General features: G+C 40.1%; 1 protein-coding gene across 4 annotated transcripts in view; it reads right to left on the reverse strand.

Moving 5' to 3' along the window:
• The window catches only part of GAK (cyclin G associated kinase), a 75,029-nt gene extending 57,213 nt beyond the window's left edge, over positions 1 to 17,816 (reverse strand). For all 4 annotated transcript variants that reach the window (XM_074933142.1, XM_074933141.1, XM_074933140.1 and 1 more), the window contains exons 1-6: positions 17,547 to 17,816; positions 8,235 to 8,296; positions 6,747 to 6,806; positions 4,687 to 4,801; positions 4,146 to 4,288; positions 936 to 1,061 (exon numbers count right to left, since the gene is read on the reverse strand). In XM_074933142.1, the coding sequence (XP_074789243.1) occupies positions 936 to 1,061; positions 4,146 to 4,288; positions 4,687 to 4,801; positions 6,747 to 6,806; positions 8,235 to 8,296; positions 17,547 to 17,688 (648 nt within the window). In that variant the 5' untranslated portion in view covers positions 17,689 to 17,816. The remainder of the gene's footprint in view (positions 1 to 935; positions 1,062 to 4,145; positions 4,289 to 4,686; positions 4,802 to 6,746; positions 6,807 to 8,234; positions 8,297 to 17,546) is intronic.
• Positions 17,817 to 24,796: the final 6,980 nt, after the last annotated feature.

The raw sequence follows: 24,796 nt of genomic DNA on the forward strand, positions 1-24,796 counted from the left end.
ATTCAACCAAGAAAAGAACTCTCCATGCAGAATGGATAGCATTCTCGCTTTTAAAATTAATTTCAGAAATACTGAAGGCAGAAGCCATCAATTGAATCCTGCAGTAAACACAATAGCTTTACTCTAAGGCCGTATAAAGACAGCAGTATTCAAATAAGTAATACTGTGATATTCAAGAGTCCTTCTGCAAAGCACAAAATGACTGTTCTATATGAAGCAAAAGGCATATGGACATAAATACAGAAAAAACAATAAACCAAGAAGTGAATTCACACTCCAATGTCTATTTCTCACTTCCTCATCATACTTAATGACAGTGCAGATACATCCAAAGACTTAAGCTATGTTCACAAGGATCCCTGAAGAGACATTTTGTACAATCTTTTTGCATAGACTATACAAGACAGTGGCACAACATCATCTGTTCTTCTCCACAGACCACAGATTGCTCCCCAAGGATGCTGGATTCCAAACCAAGGAGAGTTTAGAGACTCATGCTATCAGAAGTCATACACATGAATTTTAAGTGTCACTGTATTTCGCCATACTTAGAAGTCTGAATCCAGCTGATGTATTAAATTAAATTTGCCAGAATTACTCTCAACCTCTAAGAAAAAATGCACTTTGCAAAATCCATTGTGTGCTTGCGACTGTCACCGTAGTCCTAGAGGCAATGCCTATTCAAATTCTGGTGTCAGAAGGGACACCACTCAAGTTGAAGCAGTGTTTGTACACACAGCTACAGAACACAAGCTATGATTGTAACTGTAGACACTGTTTGAACTCTGGAACACAAATACAAAGCCAGTGCTTTATGAACAACACTGCAACCTTCAGTTGTCTTGCAAGTCCCATGAATCAATATCAGATTAGCAGTAACAGTTAAATGAATCCGCTTGTTGATATTAAGATTAATCACATTAAAATAGTCTCACCTCCTCTTCAACCAATGCTCTCTTTTGTGCAGACCAGTTGTAGTCAGGACAGTAAGCTATAGTTGTTGCACTGCCAAAGTCACAAAGTTTAATTGTCCCTTGGTTACTAATGAGCAAGTTTTCCACCTTCAAAAGGAGATAGAATAATAAAGATTTTTTGTGTACACTAACACACGTGCTTTTAATCATCAACTCACTTGTGCATATATATAAAAAAATACTCACTTTAGCCCAGAATGTTGTTCACAAGAGCACAACGATATCAGACAGTACTATAGATGTATATGGTAGCAATACAGCCAATTTTTAAGAGGAAGAGCCAAAACCAGTATGAAGAGGAAACATTCAAGGAGCAGGAAATATACCCCAGGAAAGAAGGGGACAGGTTTTCAGAGGACGACTTTCAAAAGCAGTATCTTGGAATCCAAGTGATTGCATGCATAAAATGGAACACCGTTAGCTTAATTGCAGTGGATTGGAGGTTATGACTGCTGTAGACAAAACAGGAAGGTACTAGTAGAGAAGCAGGCTGCTGTGGGACACTCAGAAAGAGGCAGCCATGATCCTGTGCAGAAACAGAAACCAACTATTTGAGGACCATGTGCTGCCTGAATAGTTAGTTCATCATCATCCCTCCCTCTTTCTACTTCATAAAATCCAACATTCCTAGATTGCTAAGTGAAATGGAGAAACTTAAGGGGAGGGTGAAAATAGGTATTGGGCAGAAGTATCATGTGATCATAACCACAGAAGAGCTGAAAAAGAAAATCTGTACCTCTGTATGAAGTCAGGAAAAGATGTAAAAGAGGCATATTAGTAACACTACAACACCACACTTGAGATAACTAGGTTTGTCCTCCCTTTCCCTTTGAAGCCACAACATCTCTGGACTTCCTTCTGTAAAATTTCAGCTTTTCGGAACATCCTACTAGCCTCCCTTAGTGGTCCATTTACTTCCAACTTCCACCATAAAATTAATTTTGACTACCCTGCAGAAAGACATAAGCTGTGTTAATGATATGAGTATTGATCTCAATGATTAATCTAAATTCCCTTCTGTTGGACAGATAACCTTTGCTTATCTCCATGTACAGTAAGAGGGTGGGCATTCAATGTCAAATTAAATTTATACACTAAAAATGGTCACAGTAAGACCAAGCAATTAAGCTTCTGTGCACATATGTTCTGGGTTTCGTGTTTTAGTAAAGGTTGACAATAATGTAAAAATCTGAATAATCAACTGGAATGTTTTACAAGCTCTGTGACCTGTGTTATGCAGACTAGCTGTGTGCTGCATGGCAAATCCTGAAAAGATTAGATTCAGACAATTAAAATATCAGAGAAGCACTGGTATTTTACAAATCTCCCTCTAACTAGCTTAGAATTTTCAAAACTTGTAACTAGCTGGGTTCTTACAGTGCTGTATACACATGTTAAGTGCGAACTTCATCCAGAGAGGTTCAGGAACAAGGAATGCACTATACTGACAAACAAGAGAAGGGAACCACAGTAGGACAGAGACAGCCACCACTACAAAGGTGAACCTGCTTTTAAGATGTGCTCTAGAAATGCATGAAATCTTATACTTTTAGTCAAAATAATTAAGAAAAACCTGTTAGGACTCTACTACACGCCTCCCCAAAAGCTACAGTAAATCTCAGGTCTCATTTGAAGTTGGCTCAAAACTTCGACCTACAGTTGTTTGTGCTGCTGACATAAGTTCAACCTTCTGGAAAGCATAGCAGATGTCCATGATCCCTATTCTCTTCCTGGTTGTAGCAAGGTCTCTGCCTATTACAGCACAACTATCTTTTAATCTTGCTTTGCAGTCCCTGTATCATAAAACCAACATGAAACCACATTCCTGCCTTTTTCCATATTTTATCTCTGCCAGGAGCATACATTTCTTGACAAGAGAAAATAGACCTTAAATTGCAGCATTAGCTTGACTTCTATGGAGCTGGCTATATAAGAAATTGTATACTTATTTGTAAATAGTTTGTTTACCCCTTCTTCAGAAAAGAGATGCACCTTTTCTACAAGCTCTTCTGGTGGCTGGTGTATAGAAGTTTCAGTGATGAATAAAAGATTTAATTCTAGCAAGTAACACCAAGAAAGTTCTACCCCAGCCTGGTTAAAACTTCTTTACCATGAACTGGAAGCCTGCTCAATGGTACTGAAAAGGAAAAAAAATGCCTCAAAGTTTTTTATACTAAGGGGCTATATTAATATCTAATATCAAAGCTTTCAATAACAGTGTTGAGAGCGTTTAGCACGTATTTACTTTTAAAAAGCAGTTTCATTTTCCTTTCCCCAAAGCAATCAAGTACATGGTTAAGGAGAAACAAGTTTTCCTTTTTTTATATTCAGTTGATATCACATCAAGCAGGAAACAGACATACATGTGAAACTGAGACACTGTTTCAGTAATAAGAGTCTTCTTTCCCTTATTTTGTTTGTTTACAAAGACCACCTCCTTCCACTAGATTCAAACATATTTCTAATACAGCAGAATCTCACTGATGATTAGGGCTTCCTCATCTGAAATATAGCATACATGTAAAGGTGAACCCCCGCCCTCAAAATACAAAATTCAAACACAGACCAAGTCCTTTCAAATCTCCAAAGTTTCCAAGGGGACAACACTTGCTATAGCATAACCCTATAGCATATTGGTAAAGGCTATCAGAGTGAAAAATTAAGGAACAAAATGTATCAAGAATTATGCCTACTAAATTTTAAAATTCAACTTAAAAACAAGCACTAAAATGCAATGCAAGTTATTAATTCTAAAACTGTTTACTATGCATTCTCAAAGGTTACATAATCTTTCATAGAGAATTCAACATTACCTTCTGTTCTCCAAAGCTTTAATTCTATTTAGAAAACCTGCTCACCCCAAAACAGCAACTCATAATTCATAACTGGTTATTTTACGAAAAGCAAACTACTTAAAGACTGACTTAGACAGCAAACCATATATACTATTTTTCTGTCAACTTGTTCAGATAAGAGTACAGGTAGTACTAATCACAAGCATAAGAAAAAGATGTTTGAAGAGATGACAGCCAGTAGTCTTAGCAAGGCAGTACATTTAAGCACTATGCTCAAGCGTGTCCACCATATTTGATCAACAGTCTTAACAGTGATTCAGCCCAACAGGCTCCTTTGCTGTTTAATAACTCAGCCTTTATTGAAAAATTAACACACCTTTAAGTCTCTATGGATAATAGGAGGTTTCTGTTTATGCATATGCTGGACTGCTCTGCAGGTCTGATAAAAGATCTTCAGAACTGTGTCACAGGAGATAGGTCCCTTGGATTCTACTTTCTTTAAGAATTCCACCAGCTGTCCTGCAGGAAGTCAGAGAAATTCGCATAAGCACACAGAACATGACAAATTCTGAAAGCCTGACATGAATAGACAAACTGTCTTCTCAGCAAGGAAGATTTGCAGTCTGGAGTTGTAATATTAGATGGATATACTGAAAAATGGCAAATCCACACAGACTACAGTGCCAAAGAACTAGTCTCAAATACTAAGAACCTAATGATTATCCCATATTTAAGATCAAGTTGAACTGTAGTCTCAAAGAACATGACCCTTATCCCATATAAGATGACGCTGAACTCTAGCTCCACTGAACTACACTATCTTTAAAAAGCTTTCAAAGCTTCTCATCTGTGAGGCAAACTGTGCAAAACAGGTGTCAGAAGCTACATGCACTGCTGGGAAAAGAAACAAAATTTACCTTTACACAGCTCTGTAAGCAGAAGAAACTCTCCCTGTCCCGTGTCTGATTCTTCTTTTCCTATAGATGCAGCAGAGCAGAACTGGACAATGTTGGGATGACCTGAAAGTTTTTTCTGGAGATTACATGTTCAAGGAAGACAACTGCCAAGTTTATTGATTCTATTGTATGCAGTAGTTCACATGCATCTCACTTGAAATATTAACTTAAAGTCACAGAAAGCATTACAGCTGCTGCAATTAAAATACTAAGTAGAACAGGTAAATCCATACCTCAGCTGAAAAAAACCAGACTTCAAGGAAAGCCACTGAAAATAATGTAATAAAAAGTCAAAATGAAACATTAAAAAAGAATCCTTGTGATTAAGGCTCTGAGAAAACTGGACTTTATTAACAGGCCTAATTACTTCTTTTTGTCTTTTGGCAATGGCTTCAAGACATCAGCACAATTACCAGAGAGACCTTTTAATTATCAGTTGCTTCTCTACCTGGCTGATCAGACAAGGCTATTGTATCAAGACCTGTCTTTCCAAAACATGCTATGTTATTAAATGTTATGTTTCAATTTTAAGTATTTAAAATAAAAGTTCAAAACAAATAAAAGCTCTAAAAACCAAAGGAACTTAACTTCCCATCATTAGTAATAATTCTTCATACTTAACCCTTTGTCATGTTTCATTTCAGGTTCAAAAATTCAAGATATCATTTCTGAACTATATAAAAGGGCAATAAAATGTAAGTGATCTCAGTTCCTGTCAGTGGAAATTATACTGCATTACGGCTATTTCTGTTGTCCCTGATGTGCATCACCTTGGTCATATACAGTCATGTCTATGAGACAAACACACAAATTTACAAGATGCATTCACATAGTCTGAAAAGAAAAAAGCAAAGGCATCATAAGTAAAACAAAGCTATAAAAAAATGGGCAAGTTGGATGCAGCAAACTAGAATGAATCCAAAGTACTATTTTATATCTTAGGCATCTCTTCATAACTTTTCACTCAGAGCTGCAGAAATTACTTTCATTTCACAATTATATCTTGGAAAGTTAGTAACAGTTAACCCTTGCTCATGTTGTATATGCTTTAGTGAGCCTGAGCTGTGAGAAAACACCCAAAGAGCATTCACTACTTTACTCCTGGTAAGATACAGTGAGAGTAGATAGAGAATGCATAGTGCTGTGGTAGTCCCACTTTGCAAATGTACTTCTATTGAACCATGTTTAGTGCAAGATTTTGCCAAACATTTCAGTAATCATAGAAATAAATATTTAAGTAGCTTAAATTAAGATCAGTGGTTTTGCCTGGTAACTTCAAAACAAAGCTGAGTACTCAAGAGTGGAAAACAAAACTGCAGCATACCACAGCTACGCTGACTCTTGAAACAAACTGAGGGTCTTAGAGCCAATGCTGGGGAGCAAACATTAACCTTACTAATGCCAAGGACTGAAAACACTTTGAGATTACATTATACCCTTCCATCTAACAACACTGAAGATGAAAAGGACAGCAATGACACTGAGAAATATCTTGTTTCTGATATATGTATTTTCTGCTGAAATTCCTTCCTTAATATTCTGCATTACTTTCTAAAGCCAGATGCATATGAGGCAGAAATTAAGAAACACTGAGGGTAAAAACAAAGTTTTGAATAGTCAAAAAGACAATAAATGCAGTGCATGTTAGGGAAGTCTACTTAAGAGCTAAGTATTATCTAAATAGTCCAAAGGTCTCTTGACCACAGAGGACTGCAAGAAAGCTTAAATAAGAATTTTACTTCTTGCTAGACAAAGTACATGACAACGTCTACACTAACTACAAAAGTCATCTGCACATATTAAATTCCTGCAAATTATGAAGAATGGAATTTGATGGATGTTGATGCCAATGCCAGATTCATGGCAATCCAGGAAGCCACATCTTTCTCACAATGTCACTCCTTTTAAGCAGTGTATGGCATGGAAATAACATAATCTGTAGAGCAGTCCTCAGTTTCTCAGAAATGTTTGGTATCAGGCAATTACATCAAAACATTAAAATATGTTCCAAAAAAGGATACCATAAAACAAACTTCCTGAATGATGGCTTTGTTCTTTTCTTCTTCATTAGACAACAATCGCTGTCAGAAAACAGAATATTTTAGAAGATACAGTTCCCAAAACTTACAGAAAAGCACTGCACAGAATACTTCTTTTTTCCAGAACACAAGGATAAGCTACAGTCAAAAACCTAAGGAGCTGTGATGGGACAGTAAACACAGCAGGCTTATTGTACCTTTGGACCATACTGCCATAAATATAACATCCAGTTTTCCAGTTAGCTGTACTGTTCATGTTTAATGATAGTAGAGGAGTTGTAACCTTTGACAGAGAAGCTGCTCTGAGAATTTTTTGTTCTATAGAACACTGAAGTCTCCTGGCTACAGCACTGTGCACTGACTAAGAGTTTCATCTACTGCCTCAAATCTTTAAGAACAACCTTCAACCTACTCCAACCAAAACTTCTCCAAATTACGTAGTCTAACTTTTTCAATGGTACCTAAGTAATCAGCATCAAACCCAAGCATTACTATTTCCAATATCACTGGATTTGGAGTCAACAACTGACTAGAATCAACCTGAGCATTTGCTACAGAAGTACCAGTTATGCAAAACAGAGGAAGTGCAGCAATGGTTCACCTTTTCTCTGTTATTTTTAAATGGGGCTACTTCTAGATGACATTTTAAATACACACACTCTATGGGTTTCATCACACGTTTTGTTACTGTAGGACATGGTATAAAAAGGTAAAAAGGAAGAAACCAGATCAAGTAATTACTGGTGGTGTAATGCCACCTACCTCTTACAACTCTCATACTACTACCCTTTTCACTTTCTCTTCAAGATAGGTATCTTCATACTGCTACAGCCACAGAGCATCCCTAACTCCAAAAATGAAGCCATTTTTCTGGTGAACACAAGTGACATGATTTTTTTTTTGCAACAAAATATGACAAAGTGACTTTACTTTATTGTCCTTTCCATAATACTTCAGTTTTGCAGCTCTTACGTGATAATTATAAGCCCTCAGAAAAAAATGCAGGTGTGTCCCTGAAGAGTGCCAAGCTAAACATTTGATCAATGAGTCAAAGGGTGGGGCACTATTTTTAATACTGATGAAACTTACTCTGGTAGGTTAATCAGCAGGCTAAGTCTAATTCTGAGGAGTGAAAATAATCCTGTACCCCACTTGAGGTAATTAGGAGAGATTCTTTTTACCCATACAACAAAATGTTTGGGGCACAGTCATGAATTCCTAGACCAAATGAAAAGAAACAGCAGTAGTACCTAATAGAGCAACTCCCATCTTTGGCATCTAAGTATGAAGTGCAGGGTCCCAACAAGACTGACCATTCTGAAGACAGATACAGTGTGCTACAAACACTGCTTTATCATTCTGGATTTTTCCAAATTACTTATCCAGTGGCATACATCAAGGATTAACTGCTGTACTACAGCATCAAGCAAGAAGACCTTATAAACGTGTAGCTAAGTAAATTTGCTTTACCTTTAAAGCATAATCTTTGCCACTTCCAAGATCTTGAGCTTCATAGACAAAAGCAAAACCACCTACAAGGAAAAGGCACATTAAGTCAGTTTTAATTTTAGCATTCAGGTAAAAATTTTTTAGTCTAACAGAGGTAATACATGAATTTATATACTTTTCCAAATGTAAGAAGCACACACTTTTCAGTGGCTTGCCAAAAAGTACGGGTAACCTACATACCACAGCTAGAATACTGTCTTCCTCTTTTACACATGCCAAAAGCACACTGACTGTTACTTCCAGCATTTTGTTAGTCTGCACACAGATTTCCTATGAAGTAAGTTTGGTTCTTTTTAATGCAGGTCCTTATAAAACCAAGATACAGTGTAGCAAATATTACCGAATTATTTTAAACAAACTGTTTCTTGGTTTTACACTACTGGGCTTCCTATCAAAACAGAAATATCCAAGGGAGATAAATTGTTAAATATACACCTCCTTATACTTTTGGGATGATTGCCACGATTCAGGCTTCAGGCTATTAGAAGCAGAAAGCATTTTCAAGTGCTGAAGCACACACTTCCACTACCAGTAATGCTGTTACTAAGTCGCAATTTGTCATTGCATACAATGTTATTTTCATTCCAACTCGTTTTGTTAGAATACCTACTTCAAACACTACCAATTTGCTCAAGAACACAGCAAATTTGTGCAAAGTAAGTAAGACTGAGAAAGTTACTTGTCTGCTAAATCTCTGTTAATTATGTTAGTACAACTGTATCAAAAGAAGATATTTGTACATCTCTACTCCATTTTAAAAATCCCAATATCATGTCCATTTCTTCTGTGAATGTTGTCCTCTTGGTTACACTAACAGTGTGGTTGCTTACATGCTCTCCATCTATGCCCCAGAATACAGTAACATACAAAGTGACAAACTTCAATGACTTGCCTTTCTACTCCTTTAATATAAGTTTTATTTGCATTTAAATAAATTGGTAGTAAATAAATCATCCTGAGTACCATCACACAACACATGCAGGACAACCAGATGCTCAGGCCCAGTCAGCACGGGTTTATGAAAGGCAGGTCCTGCCTGATAAACCTGATCTCCTTCTACGACAGGGCGACCCGATTATTGGATGAGGGAAAGGCAGTGGATGCTGTTTACCTTAACTTTAGTAAGGCCTTTGACACCATTTCCCACAGCATTCTCCTGGCGAAACTGGCTGCTCGTGGCTTGGATGGGCACAGGCTTCACTGGGTAAAAAACTGTCTGGATGGCCGGGCCCAGAGAGTTGTGCTGAACGGAGTTAAATCCAGCTGGCAGCCGGTCACGAGTGGTGTCCCCCAGGACTCGGTTTTGGGGCCACTCCTGTTTAACATCTTTATTAATGATCTAGACAAGGGGATCGAGTGCACCCTCAGTCAGTTTGCAGATGACAGGAGGTTGGGTGGGAGTGTTGATGTGCTCGAGGGTAGGGAGGCTCTGCAGAGAGACCTGGACAGGCTGGAGCGATGGGCTGAGGCCAACTGGAGGAGTTTCAATAAGGTCAAATGCCGGGGGCTGCCCTTGGGCCACAACAACCCCCAGCAGCGCTACAGGCTTGGGGAGGAGTGGCTGGAGAGCTGCCAGTCAGAGAGGGACCTGGGGGTGCTGATTGACAGCCGGCTGAACAGGAGCCAGCAGTGTGCCCAGGTGGCCAAGAAGGCCAATGGCATCCTGGCTTGTGTCAGCACTAGCGTGGCCAGCAGGGACAGGGAAGGGATCTTACCCCTGTACTTGGCACTGGGGAGGCCGCACCTTGATTCCTGTGTCCAGTTTTGGGCCCCTCACCACAAAAAGGACATTGAATGACTCAAACATGTCCAGAGAAGGGCAACGAAGCTGGTGCAGGGTCTGGAGCACAGGTCGTACGGGGAGTAGCTGAGGGAACTAAGGGTGTTTAGTCTGGAGAAGAGGAGGCTGAGGGGAGACCTCATGGCCCTCTACAGCTCCCTGAAAGGAGGGTGCAGAGAGCTGGGGATGAGTCTCTTTAACCAAGTAACAAGCAATAGGACAAGATATAAAGGCCTCTAGTTGCACCAGGGAAGGTTTAGAGTGGATATTAGGAAGCATTTATTTACAAAACAAGTTGTTAGGCATTGGAATGGGCTGCTCAGGGAGGTGGTGGAGTCCCCATCCCTGGAGGTGTTTAAGAGTCACGTTGACATAATGCTGAGGGATATGGCGTAGTTGGGAACTGTCAGTGTTAGGTTAATGGTTGGACTAGATTATCTTCAAGATCTTTTCCAACCTAGTTAATTCTGTGATTCTGTACTACACAGCAATTTTCTCTCTAGCAGTAATTTAGAGAATAAACACAGATGACTGAACTACAAAATTTTTCTGGTCAAAAAGGCTAAGAGAATAGGATAAATAAAGAATGAACCACCACAGACAAAAAACAAGTTGACAAGGCACCTTTTTTAAAAGATGCAGGATCCAAGTCAGTACAGTCACATTAGTACACAATATCTCCTCTGTGGATGAAGAACATTAACAAGAGGTTGAAGTGAACACTGTATTTGCTTTGTGCAATTCAAATACATGGCTTTTCAAGAAGTACTCAAAAGTTTTACTTGGCAATTGACCATCACAGTATTTGCCAAGACTCCTGAATGGTACTGCCCATACATCTTGTTTCTTTGCCAGTAGCATCCACAACATGAAATGAATAAATGACAGATTCCAATATTGTCTTTCCTTTTGGTATCTAAAGGGAAATTATACACAAACTCAGAAAAACAAAGACCCCAGTTGCAGGGAGGACAAGCAAAAGAAAGTAACTAGTGCACTACAGAAGAGTTAGAAGTGTCAATGAGAACACTGAAGATGAGAGCAAGGGTTGCAGTTCAGTCCCACCATACATTACCCATGTGTGCATCATGCTTATCAGTTTACTTAGATTCTTCTGTAAAATCGGGTTCAGTACTTCCCACAGTAAGAAGTTCCCATAGGTTTTCTAAACCCCCTAGTGCAAGTAGTCTGACCTGTAATTACAATCAGCATTTTGGGCATTAATGGGATAGGGGCTAGAGACAGAATGAAGTCCACACTTACCACCATCTTAAGAGTATTACCTGAAGACATTTTGTTCCTTCCTAAAGGAGTACAAATAGAAGAATATGGTTCTGGGTAGAACTGATCAGTTATGACTACTATGGATTTCATATAGCTATTGAAACAAGCAAGATAATCTGTGAGTTACCCTTCCACTGAAGCTGGGTGCTGGGAAACCACAGTTTTTGACTGCTTTTCCCAACCAGTTCCCTATACACACCCAAAGGCATGCCCCAGGTTTCAGAGCCCACTGTCCCACTTAGTTGTGTAACTACCAGTGTACACCAGTCACTGCATCAGAGCTACTGCCCCTATATCTCTGTCCTACACAGATACCACAGACCTACACAGTGAAAGTACTGCTGGCCCTACAGAAGAAAATCTTTACATTCATTCTGTTAAAAATTAATTTGATTTTATTCTAATAACCCTGCAAGCTACATCTTGAAAATACATGCATTGTGTTACAAACTTCTAGCATACAATATTAGTGTTTTGGAAGGTATTCAAGAGCAAAACTGTGACAGACACAACCCAGACTACAGAACAGTTATTCTGCAAATTCAGATCAGCTGTGTACACTAGCAAGGGTTCTACCAGGGCTGAAATGGGGCATATCTACTCTGCATTTCAAGCATACACCTTGCTAGTACCTCTATAAACATCCACAGACCTACATACATGCACTCCAAAATATAACCATGCTTCATTCAAATGCACCAAATGCCCTCCTGGAAATTACACAGGTGAAAGCATCTACACATCAGAACTCATCAGATCAATTTAATGCACCATTTTCAAGCATATATGGGATTAACAATCAAGCTGATCCAAACTCTGAAGGCCCTTAGAAGCACTGCTACCTTTCCAACCGTTTCAGCCGGTGTACTAAGCTTTCCTTACAAGTTCTTCCTCCAATATAAGAAATATTTACAATATAGACAAAACTGCACATTATCACTAAGCTCAATCCTGTTGACAATGATTATGAAGGAGTAAAAGGAATTAGTTTACCTGACTGAAAAAAAAATAAATAATAGTAAGTCTTAAAAAAAAGGAATATATCAAATTTTCATGGAAGTGCTGATCATACAGTCCTCCTAAAACTCTAGACACGTTCACAGCTGCCCTGAAATTTTCTCTATTTGCAAATAATCTTGAAATTCACGTCTAGCACTCAACCAAATTTATGAAAACTACACAAGTTAATTTCTTTATGGAAAAGCCTTTTTTTTAACACTCAATCACAATGCTACAGCCACCTCAGAAAGGTTTCTGAAGTTTAAGTAAACTTTGTTGCATTTAAAAGAATCTCATTTCCAACCAAAAGATTTCATTTCAGTCATCTTATCTGCTAGCTAGGAATCTGAAGAAATTTTATTTTCAGCTTCATAACTACTTCAAAACATACACTGGTTGTTAAGTTTCAACACTCACTGAAAATCATAAAATGTTAATTTTGGCCTAGCAGTGCAAGTGAACATTTTGAACACCACAAGCTATCTAAAAATCATAAATTCTTGCTAACAATAGAAGTTAATATAAGCTCTGCTTAGGTTAAAGCATAGCTATCTGACTTTAAGTGAAGCATAATTGACCTTATCTGGAAATCCAATCAAATCTGCATACAAAGTGTACAAACTAAGTTTCTGTTGAAGGCAAATTTAAAGCTGGCAAGACTCAACTTTTATATTAGCAAAATACTTGGTTTAATTACTATATTTTCACAGCCTGGTTTAACAAAGGAATAGCAATGAAGAGTCCTCTTTAAGGCCATTTCAATGGTGGCACGGTTTACTGAAGTTCATAGCAATAGTTATGCAGTAGGATCTCACAACCTATACAGAGGTATTACAATAGTAAGCTAAAGGGAGAAACTTCATTAAAATAACAATAGCTTAACAGTACACAAGTAGCTGAAAAGATTTACTTTTACTTCAGCAATTGTACCTTAAAATCAAGTGCTGAAATGCTAAATATATAGTTAAGGTCATTAATTTTTTTAGAACTCCCAACAAAAGCCAGTGGTATCATGCCTGAACAAATTCTTACTTATTGCACCTGTTTATTATACAGAATTTCACTGCTATGGCCTCTAACCTCATCCTTCACAGCTATGTTTCCATCAAAACATCAGTTTTAAGTTTCTCATTCTGTCATTGTTCCACCTGAATAAAACTCAGTTTCATACAACACTGCTCACTCCAGGTGGTGATCTGTTCACTACTACTGCAGCACTACAGCTGATACCAATCTATGATATTCATCTATGATTTTCTGGGATACCAAAGGAGGTACAGTAAGTTGTGAGGGTATTTTTAATTTGCTTTTTTTAAAACCACCTGTTACCAATGAAAACTTTTTCACAAAAGGCAAAATTAGTCATACTGCTTCATTATTAAAATCAGTTTCATTTAGAGTTTGATGCTGGCATACTTGTGTGGAGCTAAGTCTGTTAAAGCAGTTTTAATATACCCTGAACAGGGACAACTTTACTGGCAAAAATTCTCCTATGCTCTAACAGTTTACTCCAGGCCTTCTGACCAGTGTAGTTCACTTTTTTTCCATTTTTACAAATTATATTGGAGTTTCTTCTGTTTATAACCACACCAAGGATTTTACAGCCAACACAGCTATGTCAGTCAAGGATCACACCCCTACACCAACATACCTGCATGATCAAACACCTGGATAGCAGACCCAAATGAGACAGGTGACAAAATGACTACTTTGGTTTCTTTCCTAGTGATCTAGAAAGAATGAAGTTTTGTTTGGGGTGTTTTCACTTGTTATTTCCACTCACGTAAACATCTGTTTTAAGTCAGTTTTCTGAAGTTTATATCCAGAAAATCATTTAGTATTTCCGCACACGGGTTACCAGTGTGCTTATATGTCCACACCCATCCAAGCTCTTGCCCTGAGCAACAAGTTTTTCACTCCTGAAGCGTTTCATTGTCCCATTTTCAGAACACAGCCTAGGGTCTCAAAAATTGTCTCAAATTATTTTCTGCCACAGAAATTAGGGCGGAAGAAAACTGGTTTTCCTTCTTTTCTGTATCACATGCCTAGACAAAAGAGGTTCACTGTAAAGCACCACATCAACTCACAAAAATGGAGTAAAAGTACAACAGTCAGTCCTGGAAACAGTCTTGCCCCATAGCAGACCAAAAAAACCATGCTAGATATCTGAAGAGCCAGAAAGCACCCTAAAACCATCTGCTCATTAGGGTACTAACATGAACAGTGAAATCTCCATCTTTGTTTCAATGTTCACTTGAGGATATCAGCTCCCCAATTCTTATGCAGGAGAACATCGCACACACTGAAATACTAATTTAGTCACTTATTCTCAGTTTTTGCTGTGTATTTTGTCAGGCCAAAGAGTACCTGGCTAAAGCAGCAACACAAACAAGTTTCAACATGTTACAATTAGCATACATGAGCACACAGAACATTTCTCAGTATGCTCTGAAAGAAAAGTGTTGCTTGTTCCATGCCATCATTGCCTTCCACTGACCAGACTCCAAGTTGTTTTGTTGAACCAAGATACCATTGCCCCATTTCACAAAATCAAAGATTTATCCTATACTTCATAGAACAGCAATTATACTCAAGAATTAGAGAAAACCATAGCATATTTGAAAGTTAATCAGTCTGCAGTTGAATTTGTTGTTGAAAAACATGAAAACTGTCATTTTCTTTGACACAGGTATCAAGAAACAGAGTAACTCAAAGTGTTTCAAAATAAGTCACTGAAAGGACTAATACAGGAGTATTTCTATCTGGCTTATCTCACTTTACAGCTTACCGTGAGATAAATTTTCAGAACTTTTAAAACTTATTCTTCTGTTAGTATGACCTCTGTTCTAGAAAATTTAGTAAAGCTAAAATAGGACACACTAATAATTCCATATTTACTATTCAACCTACAAAACTCAACAGAAGTACTGAAGAAGTAAGTAAGTCTCACTGTATTTGTAGGGATATTACATTATATTTTGAGTGGCAGTAGTGAACTACTAGTGAAGTTGTCAACTGATTTTTAACACTCTAAAACCCCTTAGAAACATTACTTCATCTAACCAAACACATAAAACTTGCAGAAGATCCCTTTATCCTTTTAACCTTATAAGAGATTGGAAAGTATCAGGGTTTTTTTCTGTGGATCACCATAAAAATGAAGTAGTTCTCAGTACCTTTCACAGAGGTATCTCTAGAACAGAGGTTCTTTATATATTCTATTTTTTTACTTTGTCAACAAGAGATATGAAATAATTTATGAACTGTTATAACTGCTTCTGGTACCCTACCAATGCAACAGCTACCTGCTTTTACTAAAAGGTCGCAGCAGAAACATTCAAGGAAGTCTATTATATTTAAAGACTGCATAATTTTTAAGCACATAATCAGCTTTGTCAATATCTTATTTAGCTATCAAATCATAATCCTGCCTTTCATTTATGATCTGAAAGGTAGTATTATTTTACTAAACATTCACTCAGCACACAGTAAACAAGACTCTCCAATTAGCTAGCTATCAAAACTATCACAACTGTACAATTTACAATTCTCAAAAAACATTCATCTTTCCTTGTAATTTTGGAACTTGCTTTAAATCACTTAACCCAGCATCCATCCCCGACGTTTTAGAAAGCCTGTGTCAGATCCTGGGCAACAGCAGGTTGCTGCCAAAGTGAAGTATGAAGACTTGTTTCAGAACCAAGAACTACACAGCAGGTAAGTCTCAAACACAGCTTCCTGCCCTTCCTTTCTTTTGTCGTTCTCTAGAAACTGCTATGATCTCTTAAGGCATGAATGTCGCAGTATCAGCAGCACCAACCACTTCGTTTAGCATTCACCTTGAAGTCACACCATACCGAATGCTTACATTTCTGTCACAACTGAATCTTTTGTAAAGAAGCTGTAAATAAAGCCTGAAGGCAGAACAGGACATGACATTTAGTACTGTTTTAAATGCAAATTACGATCTAAAAAACTGCCAGGTTTTGTCTTGAGACCGTGTGCCAAAAGAGCTTAAGCATTAAAGTAACAGCTTTTTTGCCCTTAAGAAGATAAAATAGCGATGAAGACCAATGTCCTGTTATTTTACAGACACAAGTTTTCTTAGGTTAAACTAAAGGAGCTAATCTTGAAGAATCAAATTTTTCTTCCGGGCTGGTCACTAAGATTTCAACGAAAAAATACTCAGGAAAAAACAAAAATCAATAAATTTATAGAACTACTTAAATACAAGACAATTACAAGAAGCAACTACAGAAAATAACTTCAATAATGAAGAGGAGGTCCGATAGAGCTTTGGGATACGCAAACTAAATAACATCAATGACCTGTACAAAATCAATGAACTAATGTAAGTGCAATAATATGGACAAGTTCGCATTTTAGTCTTTTGAGACAATCTTCCAATGTCTCTTCTGCTTGAAGAAATAAAGTAATTCCTCTGACCACAAGGTCCAGATTTGTTAATTTAAGCAATCTGCACACGCTAAACACAGCACCTGTTTTAAAACAGACTAACAAGTACGCCAAGATGTCTACCAAAAAAACCCCATCACTGAAACTGCCCACACATTTAATTCCTGTACTCCAGCAAAGTCTGTACACAGAATGAGATCAGCCTCCTGACATATGTGTTTAAAGTTAACATACTTCCCTGTATTTCAGTTTTCCAAACCATCAGAAACGGCACAAACTTTCACCTTTGGCATATTACCCATGTAATTTAAAAAAAAAATATTCAGTCCAGTATTTCCATGAGGTCCTAGGCAGATTATAAACTCCTTTGAGAACTGTGTTACATGGTTAAAGTACTGTAAACCATGAAGTGACTAAGTCGCCACACAACACACTGTCTCTCTACGGGTATTCCCAAAGCGGGCTAACAACAACGGCGGGTATCGCCCCCTGCACGCGGCCCCCACGAAACACCTTCCGGGGCGGCGCAACGGGCGGCACCACGGGCGCCTTCTGGAGAGGCCGACTGCCCGCGCAGCACGGAGCCGCCCGCCCCGGCCGGACAGACAGACGCTGCCGCGGGCGCCACCGCCCGTTCGCCCGCGTCAGGCTTCCCCGCGCAGGCCACTGCCGGCCAAGGAAGGGCAGGCGGGGCAAGGGGCAAGGAGGCCCACGGCCCGAGGCGAAGCCCAGCCCCGCAGCGGCGAGGTCCGCCCCGGCCCGTCCGGGCCCGGCCCGCCGCCGCCCGCGCTTACCCTCCGCGATGACCCGCTTGATGCGCAGTTTCATATCGCCCATTTCCACCGTCTGCCCGACGAAATCGTTCTGGTCGCGGCTGGCGGCGCCCAGGGAGCCGGGGCCCGCCAGAAAGTCCAGGGCGGACTGGAATAGCGACATGGCCCCAGCAGGCACTGCCCGGCGGCCGGGCGAGGCGGGCGCGGGGCGGGGCGGGGGCTAGACGGCGCCGCCGAGCTACCGACAGCAGCGGCGGGAGCCGACCGCTCACTCCTCCCGGGCGAGTTCCGGGAGCGCGGCCTCACCTACGACCTCACTGCGTCACCGCCCCTCCCCGCCGCGGGGCGGGGCGGGGCGGGGCGTTGCTCGCCTTCCCGCCGGGCTGGCCCGGATTGCCACCGCCCCGCGGGCGGCCGCGGGCGGCGGCTCGGGGCGGGCTGGCCCGGGCGGGCTGGCCCGGGCGGGCTGGCCCGGGCGCCCCCAGCCGCCCCGGGGCGCGTGGCCGTGCGGGGTCGCCGTGTCCCGCGGGAGGCACAGCGCGGGGGGAGGGTCGGTGCGAGGAAGCGACCCAGGAAGGCGGGTCCCTGCTCGGCCGCGAGAGCGCGGGCCGGGAGCAGGGACGGCGTTCTCCAGGCGGCAGCTTTTCTCCAGCTGCCGGTGATGTAGAAATATGGAGTAATAAAATGACTAACAATATTAGGTTTAAGAATTGTGTGTTCAAGCTAAGGGATGTTAAGCTCTGGCAACAAAAACTCAGGCCCACGAAGACAGAGACAGAGGCCCAAAGCCAGAGGAGGTGAAGCCTCTGGCAACAGGAGATAACGGGCATTTTTTAACCCAACTGACTGAGCCGAGGCCGAAGGATGTGCAACATTTCCTAGGTAAGGGGGCCAACAAGCAGGACAGCCAGAAGAAACTGGTTCTGAGTCTTGGTGAAGTAAGGGACAAGAAAAATAGCTGTAGGGTTAAGGTTATACAGTGCTTGTTTTGCTTAATAAGTAACAAAATGTTTAGCTGCCCAAATAAGGATAATTGCTTAAGTGATCACGAAAATACTTCTTGATAACAAGAATTTATAACCCTAAGAACTGGTTGAAACCAACCCTGCGGTATGGCATATAACCCAACGACTACAGAGACTGCGCAAGGAGCCGGGGTAAAAAGTTCAACAGAGGAGCTACTTCATCCCTGCGACCCCAGCCCACGACCACCAGAACACACTGCGCAGGCGCAATTAGGAGGAGACCGGGGCGGAACATATGAAAATTACTTTCAGGCTCATTATAATACGAAGCGGGGGGCAGGGGTAGATCATGTGTATGTATAGGCGTATCATGAATATGCAATGCTTTGTAGTATAAAGCTAAGACAAGGTGCCACAAGAGGTGGGCACGTTTGTGGTGGAGCGATCCCCGTGCACCCAGCGCTGAATAAACATACCTACTTTAAAACCTCATAGGTTTTGGAGTCTGTTCTCCACGAGTCATTGGCACTGTGGAAACTGGGGAAAAGCTGATGAGGAAGACTGCTGGCCTTCCTCCTGAAGATCCCCGAAGACAACTACCAGGAGACAACATGCAGGCGCAAAGATGACATAAACACTACAGAACTGCTGACACAGACCTTTTAAACTAAACCCCACCTCAGTTATCTACATGTATGTTTGTACTGCGCAACCTATGAATATGTATAAGGTACCTGCATTTAAGATGTAACCTAAGGGGCTTGGGTGTGCACGTTAGGTGGAGCGATCCCCCATGCACTAGCGCTTCAATAAAGAATCCCCGCTTTCTAATAATACTCTGAACCTGAGTCTTAGAGAGTTCTTCCTCAACCGGCTTTTTCAGTATCACCAACACTCGGCACCTTGGCAGTCACCCAGAGGTGATGTTCCCTGTGCCAATAACTCAGGCCGACGTAGATGGCATGTGGGCGAGACATGTGCTTTTCCCCCAGAGTGCCACTGTAATCCTTCTGTTACCATAAATTCAGTCTCAACCCCCTAAAACTTAAGTTTTAGAAATCAGGCATTCTTTATTGCAGCACTGGATGCACAGGGGATCATTCCATCTAACGTGCATACACTAAAACAAAAGTTCATCCTTTATGTACCTTAAAGACATGAATAGTCATACATTTTCCAGGAAGTCTCCACCTTTCTGCCTATCTACTACATTTACATAATGCTGGCATTGCAAGACTACACTACACATGTGCAGGCGTCCTCGGGTGGTCATCAGTGGTCATCTGGGGAGTCAGCCCCTTACTCCTTTTTCCCTTTTATGGTCACGAGTCTTTTGAGGACAATTTCTTCTCCTTGGATGTTTCCCAACTCTGTTGTCCAGTCAAGATGTTCTTTCTTATCTGCCTTGTTTGAGCATTTCTGTCAGGATATATCTATTCTCAAGGTCAGGGTATTTTCTCTGTACATTTCTCTGTACATTTTAATCACTCGGGCCTTGTTAAATACAAATTAAACACTGTTTGGTAAAATAATTTCTTAATATTTAAGGTACAATGGATCACTAATTGTTACAGGCCTCAACTTGCAGGCACCAACTGCTCGTAAGCAACAGCTAGCAGGCATCAACCCCCCCTGTCAAGACTTACAGGATAATGTAATATCCTGTAAGTCTCATTCTATACCAGTTTCTCATATTTGATGCTAAAGCATAATTATGAACAACAGTTAAAACACTGAATCATGGTACATGCTATAACACAAATATGGATTATGGATTATCATTGTGATCATTACAAACAAATTTTTCAACCGTGTCTAATTTGGTAGCCAAGAAGTACGTTTGTGCCACAATTCTTCAAAGCCCCAGAACATATTGTCCTTGGTAACCTGATACAGGACTTCTGTCTGTTCCCAAATTTCTGCTAAATCCATGGAAATTCTACCATTCTGATCTACACACAACAGCTTGTGTTAATCACAGGGCAGACGCCGCCTTGTGAAGTCAGAGGCAGTCAAGGGCCATTCGACTTTGTAGTACTACCTGAGATAAACTGGACACTTCAGTGTGTAAGGACAGTCTTAGTATTGTGAGTCCTTCTGGTTCATTTAAGGAAGGTCCTCAACCCACCCACTCTGTTCATGCAGCTTATTATCTATTGTCATATTTGGGACTAGGGCTCCTACAGTACACACTTCTTTCTATCCTAGGGCTAATATTTTCCAAGCTTCGTTACCACATAGCCAATACCATCCTATTCCTTCTGTTCTGGGTACAGGCCATCCAGTTGAGGGTTTGGTTTTGTTTAAATTTACCTAAGAGTTCTAGATCAAATTGGCCATCTACATATTTCATGTAACTGTTACACTGCTTGGTTAGTACTCTATCTATAGCATTGTTATTTTTACAGTATGGAGTTGCATCATTTAGATGACATCACTGTATACAGGTATAGTTATAGGATAATTGGTGTTCTTCTATTTGGATTTCTTGTTAGTTATAGGATAATTGGTGTTCTTCTATTTGGATTTCTTGTTGAGTAGTGTTATTAGCAGTTCCCCACTAAAAGGCTCCACTCATTGTAATCTCTCTGTAGCTCTGGCCTCAAGTGATGATATTATCATGTAAGGGGGTGTTGTCAGGGATTGGAATCCCTGTGTACTTTGGGGTTCCTAGAGTATTCTGGTAAATGTGTACAGACCTAACAATAGATTCTGATTCTATTTTGGTTCTGGCCAGACTTGACCCATGGCTATGATAACTGTTACAGACTAAACATAAAACTCAATCATGATTTCCTTAATTTCAATTTAAGAGGAGATTGCTGCTCCACTGCCCATGGGGTGGGAGAGGTAGATATGGCAAATATCATCGGTAATTCGTGTTGGAATTGAAACAACAGAACCGTAATACAGGAAAAATCTGTGACAAGAGTACACAGGTCCAAACCACACATGTACTGTGGGCTGGGGGTGTAGAAATCCATTTTCTTGCTCATATGCAGACCCCAAATCCAGTGGACCAGAGTAGCGTTGCCATCAGCTCCAGCACTGGCCACGAGGGCTGCAATCAACAACCATGACCAGCTTTGTATTGCTGGAACTCTAGGATCACAAGGCAGCAGGTCTGTTCTTTCTTTCAGCAGCAGTACAGGCTTATGCCTGCTTGAAATGCCCTTAAACCTACTGTCTGAGAATCTTGTTTCTCTATCAGTGTGTACATTTTCAACATATAAAAATTAGAAAATGAAATTCCATCAGTGAAAACTGATTGTATTTGAAACTTTGCAGTTTTACTACTTACACAAGAATGATTAATTTGACTGTTGAGAAAGGATCTTGGCACAAATAATCCAAAATTTGAGTCCAAAAATCATACACAGATAGGCACTAAGTGTGATGTCTGGTACCGAAAGCTTAAACTAAAGATTTGTACAATTCCTCTCATTGCTTGAAATTGCTTAGATAGGACAGTCACATGGAAGTTTGTCCTAAGAAAGATTGCAGGAGCAGTAACTATCTGTTACACGTGAAGAAAGTATAAGAAAAAATGTAGGATAAGAAGGAGGAATGTTAAATTTAAAAAAAAATCAGGATGGATTTGGCACTACAACTACTTAATATATGCTAGGAGACCCTTGATGTAGATGCAGCTTTTCTGGCCAAAAAGTTTAAAAGAATGCCTGGGTAAAATTTCACTGACCTGTCTTTTTAAATATCTAGAACTATACTGGAGAGATCAAGCAGACCAATAAGTAAGATGCAGTTTGAAATGTATACAGGTGTCTAGAAAGCTCTCCATTAGTGGGGCTGACCTTTTTATTTATTGCTGAGACAAAATTGTGGTAGAAGGGACCTTAAAAATCATACAGTTCCACGCCCCCTGCCATGGACAGGGACACCTTCCACTACATCAGGATGCTAAAAGCCCCGTCCAACCTGGCCTTGAACACTGCCAGGGAGGGGGCAGCCACAGCTTCTCTGGGCAACCTGTGCCAGTGTCTCACCACCCTCACAGTGAAGAATTTCTTCCTTCTATCTAAGCTAAATCTACCCTCTTTCGGTTTAAAACTGTTAGTCCTTGTACTATCACTACACTCCCTGATAAAGAGCCTCTCCCCATCTTTCCTGTAGGCCCCCTTTAAGTACTGGAAGGCTGCTATAAGGTCTCCCTTGAGCCTTCTGTTCTCTAGGCTGAAAAGCTCTCCCAGTCTGCCATCATAAGGGAGGTGCTCCCGCCCCCTGATCATCTTTGTGGCCGTCCTGTGGCCCCACTTGAGCAGGTCCTTCTCTTTCTTATGTTGTGGGCCCCAGAGTTGGATCCAGTACTCCAGGTGGGGTCTCATGAGAGCAATCACCTCCCTTGACCTTCTGGCCACACTTCTCTTGGTGCAGCCCAGGATATAGTTGGCTTTCTGGGCTGTGAGCACACATTGCACTCATAGTCAATTTTCCATCCACCAATACACCCAGGTCCTTCTCCGTAGGGCTGCTCTCAATGCACTGATCACCTAGCCTGTATCCATCCTTGGGATCACCTCAATCCATGTGCAGAACTTTGCACTTGGCTGCACCACACAGTACTTGGCCAAAAATTGAAATGTATTCTTTTTATTTAGGTAGTTTGAGAGGCCTCTGGATTTTTTTTCAGTTGTTAAAGGCAGTAAAGCCATTTATATGTTGGCATCAACCCTGTTGAAAACAAGGTTGTGCCATCTGTTACTAATTTGCATCCCAGTTCCGAAAGCTACACTGGACTGCTGCAGGATGGTTGATCTCCTGATGAAAAAGCTCTGCTGCAGCTTTCCCATTTTAACTTTTATTCAGGCCTCTTCCTTCTACAGTCTCATGGAGAATGAACCAAAAGTCATTATGGCCAAAAGTCTTGTGTGGGGAACATGGTAAAGAAGGGATTTCCTTTACTATCATAAGGTCAGGACAGGGAAGAGCTATAATCTGGAGAATTATTAAATGAGAAGTTAATTCTGTCTATTAGCACGTAGTAAAAACATGCACTTTAACTTCCATTCTAGTAATTGGTTTCAGCTCCTTAGGAATTAAATGAATGAAATAGTAATGAATTAGCATTCTACTTTGTATTTCTCTATATAAATTAATAGAAATATAGCTAGGAAAATGGCATATATAATAATGTCTGCATGGCTCTAAATAGAGTTTATTAGGTTCAGTACAGCTGAAAATCCATTTCAGAAGTACATCTTGGAAGAAGGAAGATTAAACACATTTCCAAAGTTTGTATTTTTTAGTGCAGCTGCTCTTGATGTACTCTGAAAACATGAGTCACAAGGCTAATCCTGTCACAAAGCAAACAGGTTTGACCTTTCTTTAATGTCTTCATTTTGCATGCGAAGACCCTTCATATCTTCTGAGATCAGAAAGATATGAAAGTCACATTCAGAGCCAAGCTGCCACTTCTTCATTCATTTTCTTCCCTAATTGGCTAGTCCAGGTTTGAGTGAAACTATGCCCTTTCCAAAGATTTAGGTTGATGTCTGCCTCACACAATCCAGCAAGAATCATCAGCTTTTGGAAGTGCTCATCCAAATTCACTATTTGAAAAAAATGTTTTCTAGAACAGCCACTAGTACCTCTACATGTTAGTGTATAATACACCCAAGTAATTTTATGCAGTACAGATTTTTAATTCATGTAGCTTTTTTGTATTAGCTGAATATCCATAGAGCCTGCTACTTTGCATAAAGTTGCAAAACACAATGCATAAAGTATTGTGTTCTTCTTTGGATGTGCAATAATTTTTTTCTTACACAGATCATGACTCACTGTATTTTGGGAGATTTTTATAATGTATTGTAACCACATATTTCAAAGAAGAGCCTGATCATTTTTATACTAAAGTAACAAGTTTAATAAAGCAACAATGGCAAAATTTTGAAATAAAACTATTTTGATTATCCTTGTATGTAGGCTACATAGTAATTTAGCAAAACTTTCCGCAATAACTGCCATCTTACTGCTTATGTCTGATTTGGGCAGCCTTTTTTATTTTTGAAGTTTCAGTTTAAGTGATTAATTTCTAGAATGATAATGGGAAAGCATGCCGATCAAACAAAAAAATTACTTCACTGATTTTGTGGAGCAATAGTTTTCTCTCTGACTTTGGATTAGACACTACAAATTTAGCAGAGGTACCTTTTCTCTGTTTGCTTCTTTCAAACAAGGCATATGTCTTTTGTTGTTCTTGAGGAAAATTTTACATAGGGAAAATTAGCTACCTTATGTAAAGAAAATTAATTCTTTAGTTATTAGAAAACTTGCTAAAATTTGTAG

Source organism: Athene noctua, chromosome Z, assembly GCF_965140245.1.
Source record: "Athene noctua chromosome Z, bAthNoc1.hap1.1, whole genome shotgun sequence".
Taxonomy (NCBI): Eukaryota; Metazoa; Chordata; class Aves; order Strigiformes; family Strigidae; genus Athene; species Athene noctua.